The 17499-nt window shown below is 41.6% G+C and overlaps 1 protein-coding gene and 1 pseudogene across 1 annotated transcript in view; both read right to left on the bottom strand.

The window, feature by feature from the left end:
* HTT (huntingtin) overlaps positions 1-17499 on the bottom strand; it is a gene marked incomplete at its 5' end in the record, with an annotated part of 208048 nt that overhangs the window by 184138 nt on the left and 6411 nt on the right. The window contains 1 exon segment of the mRNA XM_027773593.1: positions 1497-1580. Coding sequence (XP_027629394.1) covers positions 1497-1580 — 84 coding nt within the window.
* On the bottom strand, positions 6005-6333 carry LOC114008608 (protein Churchill pseudogene; annotated as a pseudogene).

Raw genomic sequence — 17499 nt, 5'->3', positions numbered from 1 at the left:
AAGTGCTGTCCTTATTACTCTTAGAAGCAAATTTTTTTCAAGATTTTCAACTTGATTTCAAACAAAGAAAAAAGACAGGATCTTGTTATTGTGATCCTCTTACCTCAACCTCCCAGTTAGGACTGCAAGCATGTATCATCAGTTCTGACTCTTATTTTTTTAAAAGAAATTTTTGCTATGGGGCGCATGCACTCGCCAGAGAGACAGAAACCGAGAAATCACTGCCCCCATACCAGGGGGATAGCCACACTGCAATCCCTTCTCTTCCATTTTCCTCTCAGGATTTTGGGCATGCACCCACACACACCTGGCATGAGTTTTAAGTCACTGGATCCTGGACTCAAACCATGGTCAACTACATGGGAATCTAGCAACGTAACCATTACACTATCTGCTGGTCCCAGATCTGACTCTTCATAAGACACAGTCTCACTCTGTAACCCAGGCATCTTAAACTCATGATTGTCCTTCGTCTCTGGGATTACAGGTGTAGTCTACTACACGTAGCCTTTAGATTGGACCAGGAATCAAACCCAGGCCTCCCATGTGATCCTAGCCTGCAGACCATAGTATCTTAGGAACACTGTGCTACCACAGGGTACATGTACTAACCAGAAAGTGAGAGACAAAGACAGAGAGGAGAGCCTCTCCCAATGGAATATGGCCACACCACAATCCCTTCTTCTCCATTTGTCTATCCTATTGGGATTTGGGGCACATACATAAACCAGGCATGTTTGTCAAGTCACCACAGCCAGAACTCTTAACTGCAGTAAGCCATGTAGGATCTAGCTCCCTAAATCACTACAGGGACAAAAATCACCCCCAGGAGAGATGGTCATACTTCATTCCCTTTATCCTCCTCTCAGGATTTTGGGCATTCACACACATGACATGTTTTTCAAGCTGCTGAATTGTGTACTTGAAACCAAGTATCAGCTATGTGAGATCCAGCACCTTAACCACCATGCCATCTCCTGGACCAGCCATGCTAACTATTTTTTAAAATATTTTTTAGAAATGTATTTTATTCTTGATAGATAGTGAACATGCATACATGAGAGAGATGGGAGAGAGAGCCATACCCTTGACAAGGTATTATAATGCTGTGATCTCCTTTCCCAAACCCACTAGCTTTAGATTTTATTTCCATTGCAGTAATTTAAATGAGAGCATCCACCCTAGTGCAAACTCAGAAGTTTATATTGTGGAAGTTATGTGAAACTTCATATATGATTACTGAAAATATACAAAATTTGAGGCTGGCAGGTGGCATGGTGGTTAAGGTTGCTAGACTCCCACATGGCTGACCACAGTTTGAATCCTGGACCTGGCAGCTAGCTTTACTTGCTCTCCCCAGTCTCTCTCTCTCTTTCTCTGACTCTGCCCTTCTCTGGCCAAATTAAAATAAATAAATAAATAAAAGGTAAATAAAATAATTATTTTTTTAAAATACAAAATGTTTTATTTTTCTGGAACATTCAAAGAACAATTACCTGAGAGACTGTGCCACTATGTTTTCACATATTGTCAGACAATGATTCACACGATCTTTCTTGGTAGCTGAGAGTTCTTTCTTTCTATTAAAAAAAAAAACAAAAAGAGGAAGAGAAATAAACGTTTGAATGATCTATTCCACTTCTACACATCACTCATTCACTCATTAGATTTTCTTCACTACAAATAAACCATTATATGCTGGGGTGGGGGGACAGGAAAACATAGATTAGCTTAACCAAAGGCCTCTTAATTATAATGCTCACATAAAAATCAGGTGATGTAAATAAATCCCCTTATTTTCCCTATTAGAGAGAAAAAACAAAATTGGCAACAATGACTTGCCCAAGATCACACACAAATAGAAAGTAACATAGCCAGGACTTAAATTCAGTTCTTCAGGCTTTAAATCTACCCTGCATTTCACTAATTCACAATCAATTTCACATTTTTTTCACATGTAAACATCACTGAAACTGGAAATTTTTTTAAAGAATTATTTAATTTTCATTCATTTATTTTTTTTTTTAATTTGACCAGATAGACACAGAGAAAGAATGAAAGAGGGAAAGTGAGAAAGCAAGCCACCAGATCCAGGACTCAAACCGTAGTCAGCCATGTGGGAGTGTCCAGCACCTTAACCACCAGACCACCTGCTGATCCCCAAAACTGGAATGTATTTTATATCCAAAGGTATGTCATAGTTTAATTTGCAGTTTTGTTTTCTTTCAGCAACAGAAAATGATGGCATGGATTACAATGGACAGAACATTCAATTCAATGAGACAAGATAATATAACACCTATTATATGCTTCCATTTCTCAAAATGATATTTTTAATTAACTAGAGTCAGTGTAACACATAGACTTCAGTAATGTATAAGCAATTACTAACTGCTTCTATATCTCCAAGCAGTTGGAAATAAGGCTCCTATTAAGACATTCTGTGCCAGCAGATGGAGTGGCACTGGATTCTCACATGTCTGACCACAGTTTGAGTCCTAGACCCAGTGACTTGAAAATCACAACAAATGATTGATTAAATAGATAGATAGATAAATGTATGTATGTATGTATGTATGTTGGGGAGTGAGGGTGCTCAATCACATAAAAGGGATTAACAAGATGGTCAAGAATACCAGACAAAAGGTTCTTCCTTCCCACACAAACCCATGGCCTCAAATGTTTTCAAGGCTGGCACTATGAAAATAACAGAAAGGCACAGGCTCGGGACTGGCAGGTGGCATAGTGGCTAAGGTACCAGACTCCCACATGGCCGACCATGGTTCAAGTCCCTAACCTGGTGGCTTGCTTCCTCACTTTCTCTCTCTCTCTCTCTCTCTCTCTCTCTCTCTCTCTTCAAATAAAAAAGAAATTATAAATAAAATTAAATAAATAATTCCTTTAAAAAAAAAAAGAAAGAAAGAAAGAAAGGCACAGGCTCCATGGTACAGCAGTGATGTGTCGCTTCAGAGAAGACAGATTCCCACATGGTGACTGAGGTTCAAATCCCTTAGCATGGTCAGCCTGAATCATGCTGGACACATCTGCGAATGCCCAGGATCTAAGGGGCTGGAGGACCAGAAGAAGGAGATTGCAGCATGACCAGACCCTATGGAGGGTGCTCATGGTTCTTCTCCTTCTCCCTCTCCTGTTCACACTCATGCACTTTATCATCATGAATAGAGAAGAAAATACAATAATTTTAAAATAAGGTAGAAGGATGGGACCAGCAGTTGGCATAATTATGGCTATGTCGCTGGACTCCCATGTAGTCGACCACAGTCTGAGACCCAGACCCGGTGGCTTAAACTAATACTGGGCGTGTGTGCGTGCATGCCCAAGATCCCGAGAGGAGAATGGAGGAAAAGGGATTGTGGCGTGGCCATCCCCCCTGGGGGGTGATTTCTCACTTTCTGTCTCGCTGTCTCTCTCTGTCTTTCTGGTGAGCACAATAGCAAAAAAACTCTTTAAAAAAAGAAAAGAAAAGAAAAGAAAAAGGTAGAAGGATGATCCAAAACATGGTACTAACTAGGAACAATAAACCAGAAGACTATTAAGGTTTTGAGGGAATTCTATTATCAAAAAAAAAATTAAAAATCGAACCCAGGAATATCTGTGACTATTTAATCCCTTCATGCAATCCTCAGGCTCCTAAAAGTACATTTGAAGACATGAGGCTATCAAAACTGCAAATTCATTGAGAGCATACCCTATAAAAAGCCACTTCCAATGTGGCTAAGCAAGGAAAAACCTCCAAAGGGCAAAATCAGGGGCCAAGAACAGAGAGGGGAATTTTAATCAGAGAAAAGAAACCTATTCCATGGCAAGCAGGGAGTGGACTTCCCAGTCACTGACCAGTGAAGAGTCTGCCTTAGTATGTACAGTGAATGTGTGTTTCCTGTTCATTTCTTTCCTAAGAGGAACTTTTTTATTCATGAATTACATTGCAAACTATTAATCATTCATCAAAATTCCATTCTTCCCTTCCTGGATGCATGGCCTCCCAGTTAGAAATTATAAGGCGTAGCCTCCTTGCCTAAGATCACACAAATAGAAAGTAACAGCCGGGGCTTAAACTCAGGTCTTCTGGCTTTACCTTCTGGCTTTACCCTGTATTTCACTAATTCACATTCAATTTCACATTTTTTCTCATGTGCTAATATCCTGAGACTAGAATGTATTTTATATCCAAAGGCATGTCAAACTTTAATTTGCAACTATAAATTTGCAGCTAGCCAGAGGCATATCACTTAGTTCTCACAGAGGAAACAGGAAAAGGAGTGACACATGAAACTTCTGCCTCACTTGCTTGCCCTGAGTATCTGCCCTTTTATTTCCCTCTAGTGGAACAAATACGCCTAACACCCAGTTTTTGATTATACAGATAAAGACAAGACTGAAGGGCAACAAGATGGAAGAATCTTGGATACCCAACTGATCATAAAATTTACATTGCATTAGATATTATCAGTAATCTAGTGATTACTGATATAAGGTATATTGTACATAGGTTATAATGCAAGTAGTAAGACTTCTTATTTTGTTTAAGAGAAATTTTTTGCTATAGGGCATATGCACTTGCTAGAGAGACAGAGACAGACAAAGAGACTAAAAGCAAGAAATCACCCCCCCTGGGGGGATGGCACACACAATTTCTTCTCCTCCAACCTCCTCTCAGGATTTTAGGCACGCATGCATACGTGCCCAGCCACGGGGTTTGGGACTCAAACCACAATCGACTATGTGGGAGTCCAGTGATTTAACTATTATGCCATCTGCTGGTCCCAAAACATTTTATAGTAATACACAAGTACTAAATCATTTTATAGAAGACACTTGTGCATCCCAGCTTTAGGTATCCCAGGGGGTCCTGGAACCAAGACTATATGTAAAATATACCTCAATTTTTAAAAAAAAGACAGTGCTATGAGAAAGTCCATTCTTCTTTAGACTATTAAGTCATCAGGAAAATCATGACATATTTTTCTATGCAAAAATGCATCATGACTTTCCCAACAACCCAATACTATATTAAAATCTGTTACAGCAGTTTAGATTTTACCTTGTTTGAGACAGCCATGAGGAAAACTAAAAAACACTATTTTAGGAAAAGACTAACTCACCTGCCCATTACCTTCTGGTTTCTTTTTGTTGGGGGAGAGGGATGTAATATACTATTTTATTTTGTTACTCAAATAATTCCAGCTTTGGTCACTAGGAGCTCCTTCAGTTGGTTCCTGTTTCTCTGACATACCCTCAATCGCTGGGATTTTTTTTTTTTAATAAGTATTTCTCTGGGTGGGGGGGGGGGGGGGGGGGAGCTGTGTGGGGGGGGGTGGGGGGGGAAGGGGGTACAAGATGCTCCAGGCTCATCTTGTTGTATACTTCTTGCTCCAGTCCTAAAATCAGTAATATTTTCCAAGGAGTCCTGGTTCCTTTCATTAGAAACCAAGATCGAAGCTCCCATTCTAGTTATTTTCTGGCCACATAACTGCTAACAGAGATGTATCATTCTGGCTCTAATGAGGTGAACTGAGAGCAGCAGAAGAGTTCAGCTCTAAAGAAAAACAATCCCTTAAATTAGTTTTTCTTTAGGTTAAGTCTAAACAGAAAAAAACAAATGCAGGAAACCAGCAGTTAGTGTAATGGCTATGTCACTGGACTCCCACATAGTCGACCGCGGTTCGCGTCCCGGACCCGGTGGCTTAAAACTCACGCCAGGTGCATGTGCGTGCGTGCCCAAGATCCCGAGAGGAGAATGGAGGAGAAGGGATTACAGCGTGACCATCCCCTCTGGGGGGTGATTTCTCGTTTTCTGTCTCTATGTCTCTCTCTGTCTGTCTGGCGAGCACACGCGCCCTATAGCGAAAACCTCTCAAAAAAAAAAAAAAAAAAAAAACAAATGTAAAGAATTTTCATTATAAATTAAGTAGGTCAAACCATCCAGCTTGCTGTATTGTAAACCAATGCCACATAGTGTTACAACTGAACTGCAGAAAGATCCTTAGAATAACAGTGTCATCTTTCAAGGGTCATTAGGGAGAATACTGATCTTTATCTTCAGCTTTGCCCCAAAACGGATGCAGCATGGTATATTCCTGAAATTCATCCATGATATTGAATGTATGTATACTCATGCCTGGCTATCACATGATGACAATTCTGACAGATGATCCTAAATTACTATTTCTTCTCCATCTTCTTCTTTCAAAGATTTGTCTGTAATCAGCATACAATCTCGCTTATTACACACTGCACTGTCTATAAGCAAGAAGAATCCATTCTCCAATATCCCTAGTTGGGATATTCATTCTCCACATAGTCCCCACACATCCAACGAGGTTAGCAGGGAATGTCGTCCAGCTCTCCCCACCCTTTGGTTTCTAAAGTGAAAATCTGCTCAAGGCTTTAAATGATAAGTGAATTCAAATGAACAGTCTCTGGGACCAGCAGTTGGCGTAATGGCTATGTCAATCCCCATGTAGTGGACCACGATTTGAGTCCTGGACCCGGTGGCTTAAACTCATGCCAGGTATGTGTGCATGCATTCCCAAGATCCAGAGAGGAGAACGGAGGAGAGGAGAATGTGGCATGGCCATCCCCCACCTGGGGGGTGATTTCTCACTTTCTGTCTCTCAATCTCTCTGGTGAGCACGTGCCCTACAGCAAAAATCTCTCAAAAAAAAAAAAAGAACAGTCTCCTAGGTACATAAGTAATGGCTCCTTAATGTGGTAATCTGTTACACTCGTCTCTAAAAGAATACTTTAGTGGGGTGCAAATTTTAAAATGTTGACGAACACAACTGAGTAGATGTTGTAACTTAATGATGGTCAAAATAGAAATATTCATGATCTGAGACTTTCACCAAGATCAAATCTAAGCAGAACCTTCACGACAATGGAATTTCCACCTTCAAGCCTGAAAGGTAGTGAGTAGTAGGTTCCTGGCAAGTCCCTTTCATTGAGTAGTACTTCCCAGCTGCAACTGAAGGGACATGGGTAAGGCAACAGGAGTGGTACACAGGTGTCTTCTGATACATCCACTTTGATCAATTGATCATGGCTGCCCAGCAGGCCTCAGAAGTATTCAGTAAGAAGGACTGCCAGACCAGCCAGATGGCTGGCAGTTAAGACAGCTGGATCTCACATGGTCGACTGCATAGCTCAAGTCTCCACCTAGCAACTTGGAAAAAACACCAAGGCTCTCTGGGCATGTGTGCATACATGCCCAAAATCTCAAGAGGAGTGTGAAGGAGAGGGGACTACAGAGTGGCCAATCCACCTGGGGGGAGTTTCTCACTTTCTCTCTCTAGCAAGTGTACACCAGGGCCTATAGCAAAGTGGAGGACGGAAAAAAAAAAAAAAAAAAGAAAGAAAAAAAAGACTACCATGCTAAATGAATAGAGGTGGGACTCTCCTAACTGAAAGATTGCCAAGGTTCTTGCAGGCTGTTAAAATAGCTAGCTCAGTGACACAGTGAAAATGAGCTACTCAAGAGAACACATGACATTTAAAGTCTGAATACCCAACCTAGTCAGCCTAAATACATCAGGCACATATGAGTAAGCAAGATCCCATATGCTGAAAGACAGAAAGAGGGAGATCACATATGACCAAACCCTGTGGAGGGTGCTCAACTCTCTCTCTCCCTCACTCCCTCTCTCTCATGTGCAAGATCATTGAAAAATAATAATATTAATAAATTTTTTCTAAGTTTATGAAGCATAAGATGCTCCGTGGGGGCCAGCCCATGGCCTATTGGTTAAAGCACCAGATCCCACATGGCACATTGTGTGTTTTCAAGTCTCCGACCTAGTGACTTGAGAAACATGCCAGGCATATGCGCATGTGTGCCCCAAATCCCAACAGGATGGAGAATGGAGAAGGGATTGTAGTGTGACCATGCTCTATTAGAGTGTTTGAGCCTGGGGATACACATTTTCATTCTCTCTCTCTGGCAAATACAAGCACCTTCTGGCAAATTTAAAAAGTGAAGGGGGCAGGAGGGAAGATGCTCCTTCTCGGGACTTAACAAGAAAGCTTCTCGCTCTGATGAAAGTAGCATGTCAATATGGTAACTAATTCTGTGGTAAAAAATTGCAATGTAGAAATACGAGATTTTTTTAAAGAATTATTTTATTTTATTTAACTTTATCCATTTATTTCCTTATTTCAATTTGACCAGAGAGGGACAGAGCGAGAGAAAGAAACAGAAACAGAGACAGAGAGAGAAAGTGAGAAAACAAGTTGCCAGGTCTGGGACCTGAATCGCAGTGCGCCATGTGGGAGTCCAGTGCCCCCAACCAACATGCCACCTATAGGCCGATACAAATATGAGATTTAAAAAATTTTGTCCCCTCCTCATGTATAAGCTAAACTAAAAGAAAACTGTAAACAATAAACAATATGGCACCGCCTTTCAAGTATGCCACCTTGTTCTTACTTTGCAAGACTTATTCAGTCAAAGTTTTAATAAAGTATGATTGTTAGAGACAGAATACTGGGGCCAGCAGGTGGCGTGGTAGTTAAGGTGGTGGACTCTCACATGGCCAACAGCAGTTCCAGTCCTAGACCTCCCATCTTGCTTTCTCACTTGTCCTCTCTCTCTCTCTGGTCAAATTTAAATTAATTACTTAACTAAATAATTTTTTTTAAAAATAAAGACAATACTAATCTCACCTAACAAAGAAAAACTGCATTATTCTTTTGTTTTTTAAAATTATTTATTACTTTTTTTGTTTTTGTTTTTGCTATAGGACACATGCTCGCCAGAGAAAGTGTGTGAAAGCAAGCCACCAGGTCTGAGACCCAAACCATGGTTGGTCAGTGGGAGTCCAGCGCCTTAACCACGTCACCTGCTGGTCCCTTTTCTCTCGTTTTGATCCTGCTTCTTCTCTGAACACTTTGGAAAACCCTGTTTATTCATCAAGGGCTCTTCTCTAGTACCTGCCTGCACCTCCACTACATACTCTTTGGGAACAGCTCCTTCCACTACCTCCACGGGACAGCAGGCTCTCACTGAGAGCAAGGACCAAGTCATTCTTATCAGGATTCAGAAAATAAATGACAAAAAATTTTTTCCTAAAACTTGAGTTTTTTAAACCAAGAGATAAAAATAGAAACAGTAGGGACCAGCAGTTAGCGTAATGGCTATGTTGCTGGACTCCCACACAGTTGACAGCGATTCGTGTCCCGGACCCGGTGGGTTAAAACTCACGACGGGTGCATGTGCGTGCGTGCCCAAGATCCCGAAAGGAGAACGGATGAGAAGGGATTGTGGCATGGCCATCCCCCCTTGGGGATGATGTCTCGCTTTCTGTCTGTCTCTCTGTCTGGCGAGCATACACACCCTATAGCAAAAACCTCTCAAAAAAAAAAAAAATAGAAACAGTAAAGCTTGGGACCAGCAGATGGCGTAATGGTTATGTTGCTGGACTCCCACGTAAGCAACTGCAGTTCTAGTCCCGGACCCAGAGGCTTAAAATTCACACTGGGCATGTATGAGAGCATACTCAGAATCCCGAGAGGAGAATGGAGGAAACGGAATTGTGTCACAGCCATCCCCTCTGGAGGATGATTTCTCGCTTTCTGCCACTCTGTCTCTGTCTGTCTCTCTGGCAAATGCACACGCCTTATAGCAAAATCTCTCAAAAAAAAAAAAGAAAAAGAAAGAAATAGTAAAGCTTACACAAGAAATAGTAGAACAATCAATCTCGAATGTACTTAAACTCAAATTCTAGACTGTGGAATCCTTCCAACCATAATTATGACAACCAATCCAGTTCCTTTATTTAATACCGTCAATGACTCTTACTATTAGAACTTTACTATTACAAAGAGGATAGCATACTTTCCATCATGGTTAGCTAAGAAAGCACATAGATGAAGCTTCTCTCCTTACCTCAACCAGAATCATTTCTCTAAAAGCTCAGACCCATTCAAGGAAAAAAAAATGTCTGGTATTATATATTTAAATCTTAATACTTTCTACAGTCAGTAGATAATTGTATAATCATAAAATTCTAGTGGTAGATAATCTCCAACAGTTGCTGGCTGCACTATAAAATTCAAACAACAATTAAATGCTGTACTTATTTTGGATAAGCATAAAAGTAAAATCACCTCCTTGTCCCCAAAAACTTTGACTTTATTCTGTTTCTCTCTCTCTTCTTTTTTTTTTTTTTTCTTTAATGTTTTTGCCATAAGACATGTACACTTGCTGGAGACAGAGACAGTGACAGGGAAAGTGAGAAATCACTCAGCGGGGAGTTTGGTCATGCCATAATCCCTTCACCTCCATTCTCCTCCTGAGGTTTTGAGCACACACACAGATGTGCCCTGAGTAAATTTTAAGTCACCACGTCTGGGACTCAGACAGCAGTTGGCTACCTGGTAGTTAAGGTACTGGACTCCCAAACTGCCAACCACAGTTCAAATACCAGACGTGGCAACTTAAAAATCACACTGGGTGCAGGTTCATGTGTACATGTTCAAAAATCCCAAGAGAAAAATGGAGGAAAAGGGGTTGGGCATGGCCACCCCTCCTGGGGAGTGATTTCTCTTTCCTTCTCACAATCACTTTCTGTCTCTGTCTCTGGCAAGCACAAGCATCCTAACACACACACGCACACGCACAAACACACACAAAACCTTAAGGGAAAAAAACGTATCTCCTTTTGGGTCAGCTCTATGGCCCAACTGTAAACTACTGCTCTAAGGAAGCTGGATTCCACACAGTGATCCTAGACAGGGTGGCCTGAAAAGCACAAAGGGTACTGCGGCAGTGTCCAGGATCTGTAGAGCTGCAGCACTGAAGTAGAGAAATTAAGTGTGACCATACCCTATGGAGGGTACTTCTCTGTCTAGAAAAAATTTTTAAAAATTAAGAAGTACCTCCCTTTTTTTTTTTTTTTGGAGAGGTTTTTGCTATAGGGGGCGTGTACAGAGAGAAAGCAAGAAATCATCTCCCAGAGGGATGGCCATGCTGCGCTCCCTGCCCCTCCATTCGCCTCCAGGGATCTTGGGCACGCACGCACACACACCCAGTGTGGGTTTAAGCCGCCAGGTCCGGGACTCAAACCGCGGTCGACTATGTGGGAGTCCAGCAACACAGCCACTACGGTAACTGCTGGTCCCAGAAGTACCTCCTCTTTACCACACAGAAGAAAACCTCCTTTAAATTATGAGATAAGAATCAGACTTCACCCTCAGGCACACCAATTAAGAGAATATTAACTAAAAATATTACAAAACGGGAAAGATAATCCTTCCAGTAATACCCACTAAGATACTAGGGCAGCAATGAAATATTAGTAACTATAATAAGCCACAGCCATGGGGCTGGCAAGTGGCGTGGTGGTTAAGGGTGCTAGACTCCAACATGGCTAACTGTGGTTCAAGTCCCGGACATGGCAGCTTGCTTTCTCACTTCCTCTCTTTGTCCTTTTCTGGTCAAATTAAAACAAATAGAGATAAATAAAATTATTCTTAAAAAAAAAAAAAAATCCACAACCACCATCACCAAGAGTGGTCACCTCCTCATCCCTACAAGCTCCCTAGCCAGTTTGGTCTTGGACTACTTTCCAATCTCCTTCAAAATTCTCCATCCTTTAGGGAACTCTGGCCACTGGAAACAATCTGAAGTTGTTTCGTTCTTGCATCTCCAAACTCAGTTCTTATACATTCTATGGTCCTTATCTAAAACACCACCTTCCTATCCCATTTTGTCCAATAAGCAAACCTGTACATTTAAGAAAACTAAAACTCATTTTACCATGAAATTTAATTCGATTGATGAACTGATAGGTCAAACTGACTTGTGCTACATGAAAAGTTAAGTATGGAAATTAAATGGAAAAAGGAACCGCCTTGCTCTGGGCAGAACTGGATAAACAGGGTGAAAGCAGCCCTGGCACTTCAATAGCTCTGTGTAAACACAGTCATTTTAACTTCACCTTCAAAAACAAACCTCAGCCAACCTCCTCTAATTGTGTAATGATGCAATCTACATAAGCACACAACTGTAAGGAGGAGTATATAAAAATCAAAGACCTTATAGCATATTATAATCATGTGTTTTTAATTATTAAAAAACTAATCCTAAGAATGTGAATTTGGGCTCTCTCAACTAAATTTTTATTCTTATAATTATGTTATTTTAAGATTATGCATCCAAATTGTGATTTCAGATTAGAGGGTGGCCTGGACTACCCACGGAATTTGGAAACACTCCTTGCTGTTTTGATATCTGCACTCTGAGTATTTTCACATATACACCTTGCAGTAGTAACTACACACCCTAATCTCAGTAACAAAACTGAGGTCTGGAGGCTGCATTGACTGGAAGAGCAGGGCTGCAAATGGCAGGGCTGGAATCCAGGGTTTCCCATTCCTGGTCAGCTTATACCTTTCACCAAGTACTACATGTAAGTGAGAGCATCCCAGGTGATTAAGATAATTTCAAGGGAAAAAGACTTCTTTAAAGGAAAGAAGCACCAATTCATCTGGAACAATGCTTTATACTTCCTTAAGTAGTGATGGTTTAGAAAATCGGGCTTAGTTTAACATTGAGCACCTTTATTCTTATCTATGTATAGATTATGATTTAACTTTTTGACTATTGGGCTGGTCCTGTGATCTAGTGATTATGGCAGCTAGATCCCACATGGTTGACCACAGCTCAAATCCCAGCTCTGGAAGCTTGAAAAATTTGCCAGGCACGTGTGTGCCTATGTGTCCAGAATCCTGACAGGGGTGGGGTGGGGGTGCTCTCTCTTTTTTCTCTCTTTCTGGTAAGTGCATCCACCTTCTAGCAACTAAAAAAAATTTTTTTCTGACCATCAAAATTCATGATCTTTCAAGCAACCACACCCTATAGTCTTCTGAATGGCAAATAATTTGGATGTGACACTGTAATTCATTAGGTAAAGATAAGAAGACACCTATGGGGCTAGCAGGTGATATGGAAGTTAAGGCAGCTGGATCCTACAAGGTTCGAGTTGCAGACCCAGTAGCTGTAAAAACCGCACATGGCACACGTTAGTGTCCACAATGCCAAAAGGAAAATGGAGAAGAGACTGTGGCATGGCTAATCCCCCTGGTGGGTGACTTCTGACTTTTCCTCTCTTCCTATCTGTCTCTGTCTCTCACTATGGAGCACAGACACCCTATAGCAAACCAAAAGCATAAAAACAAGGACCCAGCAGGTGTAATAGTAGAGGCGCCAGACTCCCACATAGTTGACCAACTTTTAAACCTCAGACCTGGTGGCTAGAAACTCACACTGGGCGCATGAGCAGGTGTGCTCAAATTCCCAAGAGGAGAAAGGACTGCTGTGTGGCCATCCCTGGGTGGGAGAGGGAGGGTGATTTCTCACCTTCTGTCTGTCTCTCCAGCAAGCCTACAATCCTTAAGCAAAAATATCTTCAAAAAAGAAGTCACCTGGGACCAGCAGTTGGTGTAATGGCTACGACGCTGGACTCTCATGTGGTCGACCATGGTTCAAGTCTTAGATCCAGTGGTTTAAACTCATGCTGGGCACATGTGCATGAGTGCCCAAGATCCCGAGAGGAGAATGGAGGAGAAGGGACTGCAGCATGGACATCGCCCCTGGGGGGTGATTTCTCACTTTCTGTCTCTCTGTCTCTCTCTGTCTTTCTGGCAAGCACACGCACCCTATAGCAAAAACCTCTCAAAAAAAAAGAAGCTACCTATGGAAGACACTGAAAAAATCAGTTATGCTAAGTTAAAATTTCTTTAAATCAAATATATATTAAAGTGTTACAGTATACAATGAAAGCATTACTAGTAAAAGAAATCCTCCTGGGAGACCAGCAGTTAGCGTAATGGCTATGTCGCTGGACTCCCACGTAGTCGACCGTGGTTTGCATCCCGGACCCAGTGGCTTAACCGGGCGCATGTGCGTGTGTGCCCAAGATCCCGAGAGGAGAATGAAGGAGAAGGGACTGCGGCGTGGCCATCCCCCCGGGGGGTGATTTTTCTCTTTCTGTCTCTCTGTCTCTGTGTGGCGAGCCCACGCGCCCTATGGTAAAAACCTCTCCAAAAAATAAAAAGAAATCCTCCTTATCAAAAAGTAGTTACTCTGAAAAAAGACTAAAGTGAATGCAGTTAAAAACAGGAACTGAGTTTCATAATTAATAGTGGACAAATGCATTGTATAAATACATACATGACTGTTTTAAAGAGAAGGGGGAACACTACAGAACAGTGAGGAAACTGGGCTGGGAGAAGTAGGTATCTACACAGAAAAATCAAACTAGAAGCCAATCTCACATCATACACAGAAAATCAATTCCAGGGAACCAGCAGTTAGCGTAATGGCTATGTCGCTGGACTCCCACGTAGTCGACCGCGGTTCACGTCCCGGACCCGGTGGCTTAAAACTCACGCCGGGTGCGTGTGCATGCGTGCGTGCCCAAGATCCCGAGAGGAGAATGGAGGAGAAGGGATTGCGGCGTGACCCCATCCCCTCTGGGGGGTGATTTCTCGCTTTCTGTCTCTATGTCTCTCTCTGTCTGTCTGGCGAGCGCACGCGCCCTATAGCAAAAACCTCTCCAAAAAAAAAAAAAATCAATTCCAGCAGACCTTAATGAGAAAGGCAAATCAATAAAGCTTTTACACAACAGTATTGAAAAATACCTCATGACTTCAAAGTAATGAAAAATTAACCAATGACAACCAATCCCAGTTCTTTTATTTATTCATACCATAGACCATTACATAGCAGCAAAACTTACCAAACAAGATATAAAAGTATTCCAAGACACAAGCTAAAAAGGTGTAGTACAGAGGCATGTCCAAGCTACTCAGGAAGCTGAAGCAGGAGAATGGCCACATAGCAAGACCATGTCTATTTAACCAAGACGTGATTGTTAAGGGTGCTGGACTCCCATGTGGCTGACTGTGGTTTGAGTCCCGGACCTAGTGGCTTACTTTCTCACTTTCCCTCTTTCACTCCCTCATTCTGCCCCTCTCTGGTCAAATTAAAATAAATAAATAAATAAAATAATTTCTTAAAAAAGAAAACACATGAGAGAAAGAGAGAGAGAAATGTGTTTAATTAGAAAATACTTAGGTCTCTCCACTTTATACTCTGTATCATAAAAAAAGGACCATGGAACTAAACCCTTCTAACTGAATATAGTAGCAATTATCTGCTTGAAGAATGTACAATTCAAAATCCGTATCAGTGAAAAAAGCCAGTCATTAAAGGGCCCTTGTTATATGACTCTCAGTTCATGTGTATGTTCAGAGACAAATCCATAGAGGTAGAAATAGGTTAGTGATTGGCAGGTGCTGGGAAGAGAAGAATGGTGAGTGCCTACTAATGATTACGGGGTTTCGTTTTGAGGTAAGGAAATGTTCTGAAATTACAAACTAGTGAACATTGGTAACCTGTGAATACACTAAAAACCCTTAAATTGTATGATTTGAAAAGTGAATTTGGGGACTGGCATGGTGGTTAAGTTGCTGGACTCCCACATGACCGACTGCAATTCAAGCACCGGACCTTGCAGCTTGCTTCCTCACTTTTCCTCTCTTTCTGTCTCTCTCTGGTGAGCACGAGTCCTATAGCAAACTTAAGCTAACAACAATAATAAATTAAATATTTTTTAAAAGGTGAATTTTATGCTATGTAAATTATACTCTCAATTAAAAAAATTTTTGTCTGCAAATTGTGTTAGCTCTTCCTCCAAAAGAGACTCAGAATCTCACTTAACACTATTGCTGCTACCAGCCCACCACAGGCCACCAGCACCTCTGGATCTGATCATTTCAATAGCCTCCCAACTGTCTTCCCCTCCGTTGACCAGGACAGGTTTTCCTTTTTTTTCTTTTCCTCCTCCTTCTTTTTCTGCTGCTGCTGCCTCTTTTTTTTTTTTTTTTTTTTTTTAATTAAAGTTCTGTTGAGGGAGCCAGCAGGTGTCATGGTGGTTAAGGTGTTGGACTCCACACATGGCCAACCATGATTCAAGTCCTGGACCTGGCAGCTTGAAAATCACACTAGGCACGTCTGCGTGCATGCCAAAAATCCTGGAAGGAGAATAGAGAAGGGGCTGTGGCATGGCTATTCCTCCTCTGGGATGGGGTGGGGGGAATTTCTCACTTTCCTTCTGTCTCTGTCTCTCTCTCCGGCAAGTATAAACACCCAATGGCAAAAACCTTAAGAAAAAAAAAGAAAAAGTTCTATTAAGATTATTATAGATTCACATGCAGTTTTAAGACAGAATACAGATCCAGTGTACACTTTACCCAGTTTTCCCCTAATGGTAACCTTTACAAAACTATAGTATAATACTACAACCAGAACATTGACAACTCACTGATCTTGAATTTCTAGTTATACTTTTACTCATTTCTGTGTGCCTGTGTATTTGGTTTTACAGAATTTTATCACACCACCACAATCAAAATAATCAGTGTTTCTAGCACAAGCATCCCCAGTGCTGCCCTTTGGTTACCACACTCACCTGTCTTCTCCCTCCTCTCCATACAGTCACACCATGACCCCATCCCTAACTCCTGACAACTTCTAATCTATTCTCCATTCCTAAAACTATAATTTCAAAAACGTTATCTAGGCCTAGCCACAGTAGCAGCAGCACCACACGGGCAGCTGGAAGACACACTGGCAAGCCTTGGTTCCTTTCCCAGGTTAACATGAAAACACTGGAAGCAGTTGCAGACACCTCAAATCCTAGCCCTAACAATTCAGAGGCAGGGGCAGGAGGATCATGACATGGTGAGACCCTATTAAAAAATACCTATCTTTGTCTCTTCACCCCCCACCCACCCCATAAAGGGGGGAAGAATTTATACAAAAAGAATAGGGCCAGCCCTGTGGTCTAGAGGTTAAGGAAACTGGATTCTACATGGTCAATCAGGTGATTCAAATCCCAGCCCTGGAAGCCTGAAAAACACATCAAGCACATGTGCATGCATGCCCAAAATCCTGACAGTAAGGAGACAGGAGAAGGGACTGCAGTGCGACCTCACCCCACTGGGCTTTCTCCCTCTTGACCTCACCCCACGGGGCTTTCTCCCTCTGGCCCTCCGGCAAGAGCACATGCTCTACAGCAATTTAAAAATTAAGTTAAAATTAAAAAAAGAATTTGGGGAGTGGCTTTTTCACTAGCACAATTTCCTCAAAAATCATCTAAACTATTACATATTTCAATAGTTCATTTTTTTTTATTGCTGAGTAATTTCACCATTTACCTGTTGAAGGCCATCCAGGCTGACTTCAGTTTTTGGATATTATGAATAAAGTTGCTATAAATACTTGTGTACAGGTTTCTGTATGAACGTAAGCTTTCATTTCTCTAGAATTAATGCCCCAGACTACAACTTCCGGGTTGCATAGTAACTGTGTGTTCGGTTTTCTAAGAAATTGTTGGGACCAGCTGGTGCCATGGTGGTTAAGGTGCTGGACTCCCACATGGTGGACCATGGTTCGAGTCCCAGACCTAGTGGCTTGCT

The sequence above is a fragment of the Tupaia chinensis genome, unplaced genomic scaffold, assembly GCF_000334495.1.
Source record: "Tupaia chinensis unplaced genomic scaffold, TupChi_1.0 Scaffold000360_1, whole genome shotgun sequence".
Lineage (NCBI taxonomy): Eukaryota > Metazoa > Chordata > Mammalia > Scandentia > Tupaiidae > Tupaia > Tupaia belangeri.
This window is presented reverse-complemented; position numbering and strand designations above follow the sequence as displayed.